Source organism: Danio rerio, chromosome 3, assembly GCF_049306965.1.
Source record: "Danio rerio strain Tuebingen ecotype United States chromosome 3, GRCz12tu, whole genome shotgun sequence".
NCBI classification, from domain to species: Eukaryota; Metazoa; Chordata; class Actinopteri; order Cypriniformes; family Danionidae; genus Danio; species Danio rerio.
This window is the reverse complement of record NC_133178.1, coordinates 40,198,900-40,212,025: the sequence shown is the minus strand read 5'-3', so window position 1 is coordinate 40,212,025 and position 13,126 is coordinate 40,198,900. Positions and strand designations below refer to the sequence as shown.

The following is a 13,126-nucleotide window of genomic DNA, read 5'->3' as shown; positions in this document are numbered from 1 at the left end:
CCTACTGTATGGCCCTGGAGCTACTTTCCTAAGTTCTTTTACTGCTTTATAGTTTCACATAAACAGACACTTGCACTTGTCTTTTTTAACCAGACCCTCAGCATATTTCCTGGCAAGATAGTGTTCCCTACATTTTTTTTTTAACTTTCAGATAGACTTTGATCTCTTCTTTCGCGCCGTCTCTTAGAGGCAAACTCCGCATAGACAACATATTCCCTGATTCCTACATAATTCCGGGTCACGACGCCTCAGGGCAGCGACGCTTCTGTTTCTCTACCTGCACTCTGGGCGTCAATGCGGTAAGCTTTTCTGTCCTCAGATGTGGGTGGGTAGAAAGTTTCCCGAGGCCTGAGAGCATCATAAATCAAAATGTAACGTCAGATCACGCAGCTGGGCTCCCAGGAACTTGGAGCACAATATGAGTTGCTGACATTTTAATTACTTTGTCATACATCTCACACTGGTAAGCCTATTTAGAGAGCGTAATTTATGGCAGTAAATGAAAACAAATATTCTCTAAACCATCTTTCTGAAAGCCGGTTCTTGCCATGTTGATTAATGTAATATCTCTCTAGCGGCTTGTCCAGTGCCTAAGAGAATTAGGTTGTGGACCCTTACTGTAACATTTCAGAGACACATCTCACAGGGACGAAAGGTAAACAATATACAAAATAATGATAATCTTCAGATAGTACTTTATCTTCAATTATGCCTATGACTTTTTCCCCTCAAAAAGCATCTTTTCTTTCGTTTTCAGAATAGAGATGATAAAAAGTGTTACAGCATGATTGTCAGAGCGCATCTCAACAAATTGATCTCTAGATTTGATTCTCTTTTATTGGGAATGGATGGCCATTTAAATTGGTGCTTTTTACCCTGCCGGGTGCACAGCCTTTTCAACAAATCGAAATGGTCGTCCTCTTTGAATATTTAGATTACCTGGGCTTCCCTAAGTGGATTAACATTTCACATGGCTCCCAACCTGCATTTTTAATACGTTGTGGGCTGATATCAAAGAGTCCTCAGGGATCAGAAACAAGCATTCCCATTATCTTTCCTGCTGTGCTTTGTTTACCAAACCGTGAGCAGGGGCCATTCATCTAGACAATTGTAATGGAATCCAAACTATCTAGACTAATCATAAAATCGCTTTATACACCGGTCGCATCGATTCCGCTTGCGGCATAAACCAGGTAAACGCTTGGCCCTCGCTCTTTCACATCTTGCAAAGCTCCCCTGGCAGCGTTACACGGGATCACACATGCTGCTATTAGGGCCTTAAATCATCATGAAGGTGAGCTGTTTACGTACACATCAGTTCAGAGCCTCTGATGCTTGCCAAGCCATTTCAGCCTATGCATATTTAATAATTAAAAGTCCATCAAGGCGGGCCGCTCTGACCTTTCAAAGCCGCCACTGACATCTGTGAAGGGTGCCTTTATTTCCCAGATGCAGCCTGGCCTGGATTTCTCAGCCAGGTGTCAGGGTGCAGACAGCGATGTAATGCATCCTCATCAGCGGCCGCCAATCTCCATCCCTCGCAGACCCCCTCCCCACCCAAGCATGCGTCAACTTTTGATGGATCTCTTTATGTTAATCTGTACTTAATCATGAAACAGCAAAAGGAGAACTAAGCAGAACCGAAGCTCATTCTAATTACACGTCAATATCGCTCGCCACAGAAGCGCGGACAGCCCTCTCGTTCCTAGTTCTGCCGAATTTATTTGTCTCTTCGCAGACATCTACGAAACTCTTTTGTAGGGATCTGTCTTGTAAATAGGTAATGACTGCTGCGCTTGTACTCGCGGTGTGTAGGAAGACGCTACAGGTCCCGCCGAGCTGGAAAACTAATCATAAGTTTCAAAGCATCCCCGAGTCGTGCTCAGCCTCTCAAGGGCTTCTTCGCGGTGGTCACGCCTGAGAAGAAAATCTCTTAGACAGCAGTGATGTGTAATTGAGGATGTCATCAATTAATCAAAAAATGAGGGAGGAGTATGCATGAGGAGATGGAGTCAGGAATGGAGATTTGCAATCCGTGCTTTCATCTGCGGAAATAAAAAGAAAACAATTCCATCCAGCCCACGTGGAGTCATGGAGTCTCAAAGCAACAGGTTCTCCATGGCACACCGCTGGTTTGAGATGGTAATTCTGCCTTAAAGTGGCACTGGGAAACTGGCACCTGATTTAATTGACTGTGATACACATCTGCCACTAAGTGACTTGCCTCCAAACTTTGAATTGATGGATGAAGTATGATGCGTTTGATTAATCATTAGGGCAGCGACAGCAGCTCTGACATCACTCTACAAGCATCTGAATAAAATAAACTCTTCCCAAAGGTATATTTAAAATGTATAATTTTATCATAACTGACTGTCACTCGGTTCCACAACGTTTTGACTTTTAGGCTGCTTTTTACACTGCATGGTTTAAGTGACTCAATTCGTTTTTTGGCAAAGAATGGATTCAGCCCATGTACGTGTAAGCAGAAAAAAAAAAAAATCGCATGGATTCCGATTTACTCAAATAAGATTTAGGCCTTGATCATATGTGAAAATGTATCTGATATGAATCGGATCTGTGCCCTCGTGTCTGCAGTGTAAACAGGTAGATCGGATTTTCACCAATCAATGCGAATTACTCGTCATTAAAAACCGCAGTGAATGACCTCAACTCTGATGCTTTCATTTTAAAACAGACTTCAGCAGAGTCCCAAATATTAACTAAAAACTAAAAAAGCTTTTATATTGTTATTTAGCACAAGTATTTAAGCATGTTAATGAGAGAGAGACAGAGAGAGAGAGAGAGCAAAAGAGCGCAACATCTGCCACGTAACCAATATACACTAATATAAAACTGAAGCATCACGTTCATAAATAAAGCAATAGACTTTCCATTAAGATGCCTACTGGTTTAAAATGCTTAGATTAAAATAAGATATTAAAGATATTAAGCCAAATTTTCTGTCATAAACTATAGTAAAACAACTTGTCAAAAATATTTTTTTTAAGTGAAACCCTCCAAACAGATTAAATACATGATGAAGAAAAGTGTGCTCTTTTATTATCAGCTGTCAGTCAACGCCTGCTCTTTTTTTCCTGGCCATTGTGTTTTTGCCATGTGTAGCGTAAATGCAAACAATCAGAAACGAGTCACTTTTTAAAGATGCTGTAAGTGTGTCATCAAAAAAATCAGACAGTCACAAAATCGGAATTTACAATCAAGATCTGCAGTGTAAATGCAGCCATATTTGAAATAAACTATAGTCTGGGCTGATTTGGTGCTTACAATAGCTAATACCATAGCTAATTGTCACTCGACTTTTGACACACAATTTTTACTGGCCATAATTCTCTATTTAATATGAATAAAGTTGTCTGTTGATTAAAGTCTTGTAGCAGACCAGCCGTCTTCATTCGTTTAGTCGATATGCTTCTAATATGACCAGTGGGCATTTCATGGTCTTTTATAATCTTGACTTTAAAAATTGGTTCACCCAAACACAGAAAGGCACCTACTTCACCTTTTCAAGGCTGTACATCCTACAAACAGCACAGTACTTGATTTAATTGGCTGGATCAAATACCAGCCAAACTTGACCTAACTTTGACTTTCGGCTGTCTTTTATTTTGCTTTGTTTCCACTTGTTTTTCATCATCAAGTTTTCTTTTGTGTGTTGTTAACCGGGTTTGGTTTCACCTTTTATGTGCCAGCACTTAACTCCTCAGGTTCACTGCTCCACTTGGTGCTGTGTAGATTTCGCTATATATTTGCTGTAGATTTATGCTAATTATACATGTTGAAATCTTTAGTTAGTAATCTTTAGTTAGTTATCTTTAGTTAGTTATCCAATTATCTTGTTTATTTTGTGAAGTTAATTTCTAAACTCATTTCGGGAGGATCACGTGCTTATGATTGACCACGGCTGGTCCCGCATTAGCTATTGTCGGAAGGCAAATTATCATATGCTTTTGTTTATATGGCAAAACATGTCTTTTTTACCAAGAAAGTTCATACTAATTCCAAAGGCAGATACTGATAAGATCAGGGTCTGGTTAATATGTGTCTGGACTTTGGGGTTTTTTATGATGTGGTCACATTTTGATTGGTCAGATTGTATGTCTTAGTATTTGGGCTTTGGTCACATGGTCAAGAAAGATGCAAAATAGATGGTAAACTTTGCTTTGGCTCTTTTCTTGCTCTTTCTCTCTCACACACTCTCTCTCCCTCCCCTGTCTCTCTTTCTCTCTCAGTTAACTTTATTTTACTTCTAAGCTGGGTACATTTAATATCACATGTTTTATTTTAATCATTTCATATCATAATAATAGATATAATAAATAAATCAATAAATCAATAAATAAATTATAAATCATTTTATTTTTAAGTATTTGTGAATTATTTTTGATTTAACATCAACTCTTAATTGCTCTATATTGCAATACTATACAATCACATAATAGCAACTCTCTCACATTTTTAACTATTGTAGCTGCCCTTATCTCCATTTTTGGTATAAAATTGCAGAAGGATGGTTTGACTAGAAATGTAGAATTTTTCACCATCATACTTTTTAGTCAATCGACAGTACTACAATTCTACAGATGTAGTTTAACACCCATTCTTACACTATCATATTATTTACCAATTAGAAAAATCCAAAGTCACATAAGCAACCAGATTTTCTTACCTTAGTCATCTTCGCCTTGAAGAATGCCTGCATCCACCCCTACTCCTCCCTCTCTTTCCTAGATTAATCCATGACAGGGCAGCATGGTGGCTCAGTGGTTAGCATTGTCACCTCACAGTAAGGAGGTCACTGGTTCAAGTCCCGGCTGGGCAAGTTGGCGTTTACATGTTCTCCCCGTGCTCGTGGGGGTTTCCCCTGTGAACTCCAATTTCCTCCCACAGTCCAAAGAAATGCAGTATAAGTGAATTGAATAAACCAAATTGGCACAGTATATATGAGTGTTTTAGTACTGGGCATTCACCACATCACCATATGGTGCTTGCTATAGTTGGCGGTTCATTCTGCCGTGGCAACCACTAATAATCAATGAACAGGCCGAGCAAGCGAATTTGGGGAAGCTCTCGAGACCTACCTGAGCACATACTCCACTTTGATGAAACGGTGAAAGGGAAAGACCCCCAGGCTTGAGGATCTTCTGAGCTCAGGGCTCCCCCCCGGGACAGCATGCCAAACACGCTTTATCAATCATCAGCTAAGTGTGAACTCTTAAAGGTTAATTTTGGATTACTTTTAGGTTACTTTTACTTACTGCATGTGATATGATTTACTAGTCTTACCTTTATGGCTCTGACAGAACACTGTTTTATTAAGATGTTACTGTGCATCCGATACTACTCTTTTTACAGTCATATGTAAATAGTTTGAGCTTATTTGCCAATATATGATTGAAGGATAAGAAAAAAACACACACAAACTTCAAATAAATCAGGAAAGTGCTCAAAAATGGACAGATGAAACCGATTTTAAATACCTGGTGTAGATATTTTCAGCAAAAAGCTTTAATATCATGTGTTAAAATGTCCTACAAGACTTCCCTGGTCCTTTCGTGACCTTTTTCAGTGAACGCTTCCCTTTCACTTCTTCTCTGTTGCTCAAGTCTGGGCCTCAACAAACAGCTTTCTCACTTAGATACTAGCCTGTAGGTTTATTCCCACCAAGCGCAGTATTTCTGTCCATAATGACCCTTACTGCTCATTGATTCTCAGCTTGTGTCAGAATGAAGGATCAGGAACATTGAAAACGCTCAGGGCCCCATGAAACTCCCCCACACCAGCCATGTCCCATTCAAACCCAGGGCACAATGAGTTTCACGGCGAAGCTAGTTTTATGGAGCCCGATATACATCCGTTAAGCACTAATTAAAAAGCTGTCACTCTCCTGCGATAGTGGGATTTGTTAGGGTACCAGACTAATTGTCAATAATGGTTTAACATAGCTGTATTTCATTTGCATTGTTCCTCTCCGCAGAGCCATAACGTTGGAGAACCAGCTAGTGGTGCTGGCCACAGCCGCGTCAGACGCCGGGAGGTACTACGTCCAGGCCGTTAATGAGAAGAATGGAGAAAACAAGACAAGCCCATCTATTTACCTGAATGTGGCAGGTGAGTTGCATGCGGATGAATCTCACTAGATCATTTCTATTACCCTGAAGCTAATGTCACATGTTGCCAAGACAGAACTATCGACCAGACTTGGGAATTATGACCTTCGGTTTGTCCACTGCCTCTTTTGTTTTTGGCCCATGTGTTGTAGGCACGGTTTAGCATGCATGTTTTAGAAGCGTCTGCGGGTTGGCATGCAGATGCAAGGTACCTGTAATTCCCATTCCCTCAGGGGGCCGTTTAATGCGCTCCATTCATCAGAGAGGAAGGACATCAGTGGAATGACACAGAGAATCTGTTTGTTCCAGTGACACACTTGGATCTGCTAGCTGGATGTTGTTTGGTCGCTGTTGTCGTAGCCGCTTTGGCAGGTGGCTCCAGAGCGTTGTCTGCTTTCATAATGCGTCCCATTCATGCACATATAGCCACTGGCGGTCTGTCAGAAGAGGCACAGAATGTGTTCGGTATAAAAGTTACAGCTGATTTGATATGAATTAATTTTTGTTTTAATCAGTTTTACCTGCTAATTTGAGCAATTCAGATGTGCTGTTGGTGCTGACTGCATACAGGCTTTGCTCTTTAGGTCTAAGTGGTCAAAATTGATGTTACTGTGACACAGTTACATTCAGTTCTTACCAAAATATGGTCAAAAAGGCACAAGGGAGCATAAATTAAATAAGCCTCTAGCAAAAAATAACCTGTCATTATCAGCGTACCCTTTCAAACCAATTAGATCGTTGGTATTGGTTTAGTGCGTCATCAAGCCTGCTTGTGGCTTGTTTTAGGGGAATAAAAGGGATAAATGGTTGTGATGAAGGAGCAGAGTCTTGAGGTAGCGTGAGTTCATTAATTTAAAGATGTTTATTTGTCAGACTGTAGATACACACAAGTTGTTATGGTTGATTTATTTATTTATTTATTTCTGCTACCAAGGAAAAAATCTATATTTTCAATTTATTTGATCAAAAAACAATAATATTGTTAAATATTTTTACAATTTAAAATAATTACTGTTTATTTTAATATATATTATAAAATCTAATTTATTCTTTTGATGTCAAAGCTATATTTTCTGCATTATTACTCCCAGTATTTGGTGTCACATAATCCTCCTGAAACATGTTCTTATTGTTATTTTGAGAGCAGTTGTGAAAATGTAACGTTTAAAAAGAAAATGAATTTTTTTATAATACTTTATACTTTATTTTATTTTTGCTGTCACTTTTATTCAATTTATTGCACATTTAGAATTAAGCAAAATGAAAATGTGTGTGCTTGTGTTTAATTTATTTTTGATGCTTAGATTACCCTTGTGTTTTATGTAATTTGTAAAAAGCACAAATAATTCAGGTACACTGTTAAATGTAATTGTATGCATTAAAAGGAATTCATTCTGCATATATTGTGGTAATTTTATATTAGATGGCACCTATGATGAAAATCAAGCTGTTTGGACAGAATTGTGTGTAGGTGTATTGTGTGCACTGTCCTACTGGAGTGATATAAACACTCCAAACACTGATAAAAACAAGATATAAGTTTCTTTTTTCGAATTTCCTGACGTTAAAATAGGATCCAAATCCCAGTGATTTTGAGGCCCACTGTAACATCACGTAGGAGTGCAGTTTTCCCCACCCACGGAATTGATTGACAGGCGCCATCTTTCTCTAATAACATGCATACACATCTACAAAAAAAATTGCAAAGAAACTGGGATTTAAATATTTGTTTCAACTCTCTGTGATTTTTATAAGTTTTAAAGGTTGAGAACGTAAAACAGAGCATTTAAAAAAAAAAGAGATAAAATAAAGAGAGCAAATTTTTTATCTAATTCTTAACCGCTATAATCACCACGGCTGCATGGTGTCAGTAAACGTGTGTTTGTGTATACTGCAAACATTATTTGTATGTGACTCATCATTTCAGAAAGGCTTGAATAAACTCCACTATAATTACATCAAATAAACTTACTTGGTATTTTTGATTAATAAGCTGTATTTCAGCTTTATCTGTGTCTGTCTCTGTAACGCAGGAGACGCTGACATGCACATGGGAATGGTGGGCAAGGAGAAGCAGCTCATTTGCATTTAAAGTCACAGGCTACAAAAACAGTTACACTGTACTCAGACACCAAAATGGGCATATTCTGAATGAATGAATAATCTAATGGGTATTTTGAGCTGAAACTTTACAGACACATTCTGGAAACACTGAAGGCTTGTCTTACATATTGTAAAAAGGGAAAATAGATGCCCTTTAATCATTTATAAATGCAGCACATGTAGCATTTAAAGAGCATTGCATAGTGTTTTTATTATTATTTTTATTATATAAAAGTTTTAGATATCATACAGGAGAAAATAACGTGTAAATCTTTAATACCACATGATGGAGAATAAATGATGAGGTAATTTTCATATTTGGGTGAAACATCCCTTTAATGATTGCTAGTCTTAGCATGTCAAAATAAATATCTACTTACTGTAGTATCATCCACCTAATTCAACCTCTAGTGAGTGTCTGTGATATTTTTCCCCCCTCCTCACGCTGTGTTTCACGTCAATGACCTTGGGGAACTGGCAGTGAACTATAATTTGATGTGAGATGAAGGAACATGGAAGCAGCATTACTTTTTCAAAACCAGATGAAACCAACTTGATTTAAAGAGTATAAATGAGCAGGAGGCTGGAGGCCGCTAATAAAGAGAGAGCGACGCTGAGCTTCTGCACCAACTGTGGAGTTAATAATTCAATTGAATTATGAGTTTTAATATCCTGATGAATGGGGTGCATTTAAACTAGTTTCAGTAAAAGCCTTTAACATGCTTCGTTCCTCATTTGCTTTTCAGCAGTTCCGGTTCGCAGATTATCACATCAGATGATTAGACTGAAATTTGTGAATGCTGTAGAGATAACGTACAATCGCCTTCTTCATAATGGGCCTGTATCACTTTGTATAGCTCTGTCAGGGATTTGTTAGGTTGCGATGATACTTTTTTCGACGCGCTTGAAATTAAGCAGTTAATTAATTTCCCCATTGAAGTGCAAATTCCCCTGATATTTGAGGAACAATGGTGCCGAGCGCAGATGAAGGGGTCTATCATCATGTGGCATTTATGCCCGAAGTCTCATTGTTCACATCACGTTCTCGAGAAGTAAACACGGAAAGACACAGACAAGGAAATAAAGAGCATCCGGTGGGTAGCAGTCTCCCGAAAACCTTTTAAGTTATACTTACAAACGGCAGAAGAAAGCTTCCACTGCCCTTAATATGCGTTAAGCACAATTCAAATGTCAAGACTGCCCTAGTGGCATTTCCTCCTTTTCAAAAATTACCCAGCATTCACCTCAGAGCGGCAAGGCAAGTGCTGTGAACGAAGCGAAGAAAAAATGACGAAGCTCTGAAGAATCATGACCTTGGTCTCATTGTAATTAGCTCTGCTCGCTTGCTAAGGCAAGTGTCAGATCTGTAGGCCTCCATATGAGCTTAGGAACATTTGCAGTATGCCCAACGATTGAGATTCCTTTAACTATCCGTGTAACGTTATGCGACCTTAAACTGTATTGCTTGTTAAGAAAGGATGTGCTATTATTCTTCCTTTTTTATTTTTTTTGGCAGTTTTGACAGTAATGACAATAAAGTAGATGAAGATATCCTAAAGATCTGCATTGAAGACATATATACTTACCGGCCACTTTATTAGGTACACCTTACTAGTGCCGGGTTGGACCCACTTTTACCTTCAGAATTGCCTTAATCGTTTGTGTCATAGATTCAACAAGATACTGGAAATATTCCTCTTTGATTTTGGTCTATATTGACATGATAGTATCACACAGTTGCTGCAGATTTGTCAAGACTCATCAGACCAGGCAATGTTTTTCCAATCTTCTATTGTCCAATCTTGGTGAGTCTGTGCAAATTGTAGCCTCAGTTTCCTGTTCTTAGCTGACAGAAGTGGCACGTGGTGTGGTCTTCTGTTGCTGTAGCCCATTGCCTCAAGGTTAGATGTGTTGTGCATTCAGAGATGCTCTTCTGCAAATCTCGGTTGTAACAAGTGATTCTTTGAGTTACTGTTGCCTTTATATCATCTCGAACCAGTTTGGCCATTCTCCTCTGACCTCTGGCATCAACAAGGCATTTGTGCCCACAGAACTGCCGCTCACTGGATATTTTCTCTTTTTTAGACCATTCTCTGTAAGCCCTAGAGATGGTTGTGCATGAAATCCCAGTAGATCAGCAGTTTCTGAAATACTCAAAACATCCTGTCTGGCACCAACAACCATGCCACATTCGAAGTCACTTAAATCACCTTTCTTCCCCATTCTGATGCTCGGTTTGAACTGTCTACTTGCCTAACTGCATTGAATTGCAGCTATGTGATTGGCTGATTAGAAATTTGCGTTAACGAGCAGTTGGACAGGTGTGATAAAGTGGCCGATGAGTATATATAGATTATTTCCGCAATGTATGTTCCCCTATCCACCAGGTTCTTTTTCTTTAGAAAGGAAAAAAAAAACATGTAGTAATAAAATATTTAGCCACTTATTTAAGATTTAAACTTTCAGAATTTATCAGATTTGTGGGGTTTGAGTATTTACATTTTGAAGTGAATTAAATGAATTATTGGGCGTCTTGATTGAAGTATTAGGGGCCATTCACACAACATCCAATATGCTAATTTCCATAGTTTTAATATGAAAACGCACTTAACAGCGATTAATGATGATATGCTGTGTCAAATATAAATGTTTCAACTTTTACACATAGTGCGTCCGAAATCTCCTATTAATCAGTAGGTACAGCATTTGAATTAAATGTACTACTCGACTGTTAGAAAAGTATGTTCCAAACAGTATGAATGTCAGTAGTATGAATAGAAGTTGAAGGGAAGCCATTTTGTCATCATCACGTGACCTTCATGAATTCTCTCGCGGTGCTTCATGGCATAGAATATAGGGTCCATCTGATGAGCACTGTAGAATCTTGCCAGAAGTAGTCTTGCGGGTAATTCTTGCATACTGATTTTCGAATTCTATGACATCAGACATACTACTCGGCTCACATACTGTTTTTAGCGTGCTATATATTATGGAAGTATGCGATTTCAGATGCAGCTAGTGCCTCTCACCATTGTCACTTTCAAAGCAATTGACCAATCATAAGAAACAGGGCAACTGTTGCAAGTTGCAGTAGCAAGTTGGCATGACAGCTGTTACTATATATATATATATATATATATATATATATATATATATATATATATATATATATATATATATATATATATATATATATATATATATATAATAATTTATTTTTTTTTTTTTACTTTTTTTGATGCAAACACATATTCTGTGAGAATAGCCCCTTACTGGTAGATAAAATAAATGACAATGCAATGCATCCATAGATGAAAATTATGCATATATCTCTGCTTATGCTAATATAACTTTTACTTTTCTGAAGAGTTAAAAAAAAACTTCCGTCATCCTTGTCTTTTCTGGCCCACAGTGCCTTGCATAATGATTAAAATTCAAATGTATGTCTGCCAAAAATGTTGGCACAATACTACATGAATGTTTGATATTTACAGCAATCTAACTTTTTCATTTTGCTTACATCTGATTGACAGATAAACCGCATACTGGATCAGTGTAGTTTATTTGACAAAGGTTTTCTTTTTGTAACTACAGTACATCCAGTTAAACAGTTACATCAATAAAAGAAGGATCAGCTTTATAATTCAAGAGTTTTAAGCTGAGTTTTGCTTAATCTAAGCAATAAAAAAAAATGTCCTGAATGAATATTTAGATTCTATTAAACTGTGTTTGTTTTATTTTTGCTAAAATTGTGCTCCTTTGGGATCCACGAAATGTTCAGTAGTAATCAGAATCAGTTTTATTGCCAAGTGTGCTTCACCAACAAGGAATTTGTTTTGACCACAGAAGCTTCCAGTGTACATAAGTGACAAGTGACAACACTAAATAAATATGAAAAAAAAGGCAGATAAACGATGCAGTCAACTATTACTTTATTAGCTCATTCAAACGAGGTGTCCAACGAGACCCCATTATGTTACCGCATCAGCTAAACTCTCTTTCTATTTTTTTTTCTTTTGTTATTAGTTCCAGAGGACAAACTTGCAAATAACACCACTTTTCTCCAGTCTACCTCCGATAGGTGCACCTCCAATTCACTTTCAGTTCAAAGTTTTTCTGTTTGCTTGCTTTTGCCATTGCTTCTTCATTTGGTTTTGCCAAAGTAGAGTCATTAGCATATTCATAGGGGAGAGGAGGCAGGGAGGGGTTTTGCACTCGTGCATGTTGCGCTCAGTTTCACGTTCATTCGGATGTACAAAGAGAATTCGTGCGTGATTCGGCGTACGTAGTGTTTCATACATCTGAATTTTTTACTGCGTACACACATATACAGCTTTGTGCGTACGGAATGTTTTAGTGACTGTGGAGGCCATTTGAGTACAGTGAACTCATTGTCATGTTCAAAAAACCAGTCTAAAATGATTTGCACTTTATTACGGCGTTATCCTGCTTGAAGTAGCCATCAGAAGATAGATACACTGTGGTCAACAAAGTGATTGACATGGTCAGCAACAATACTCAGGTGGGCTGTGGCATTTACATGATGCTCAATTAGTACTAATTGGCCCAAATTGTGCAAGACAATATTTTCCACACCATTACACCATTACCACCATCCTAAACTGTGGATTAAATTTGCAAAACAAGCAGTTAAACAGGTGTACCTAATAAAGTGGCCGGTGAGTGTATATGTAAACAAAAGGAAAAATATTATTAACTAACGGTGAGTAAAGTAACAGCAATACTGTGGGTGAACTATCCCTTTAGAGTCATTGGATTGTGATCGGCTGTCAGTGTTTTTATTGTTCAAAAGAAGGAAAGATGCTGTTCAGAAGTGATTCCAGCAATATCATTCTTCAGTGTCATTACAGTTCAAGCTGTAGTGTAGACTC

General features: G+C 38.1%; 1 protein-coding gene across 8 annotated transcripts in view; it reads left to right on the top strand.

Moving 5' to 3' along the window:
- The window catches only part of sdk1a (sidekick cell adhesion molecule 1a), a 534,279-nt gene that overhangs the window by 279,110 nt on the left and 242,043 nt on the right, over positions 1-13,126 (top strand). For all 8 annotated transcript variants that reach the window (XR_012401153.1, XR_012401152.1, XR_012401155.1 and 5 more), the window contains exon 5: positions 5,999-6,132. Coding sequence is in view for 4 of the 8 variants with exons in the window: in XM_073944925.1 (XP_073801026.1) it covers positions 5,999-6,132 (134 nt within the window). In the remaining 4 variants the exon portion in view is untranslated. The remainder of the gene's footprint in view (positions 1-5,998; positions 6,133-13,126) is intronic.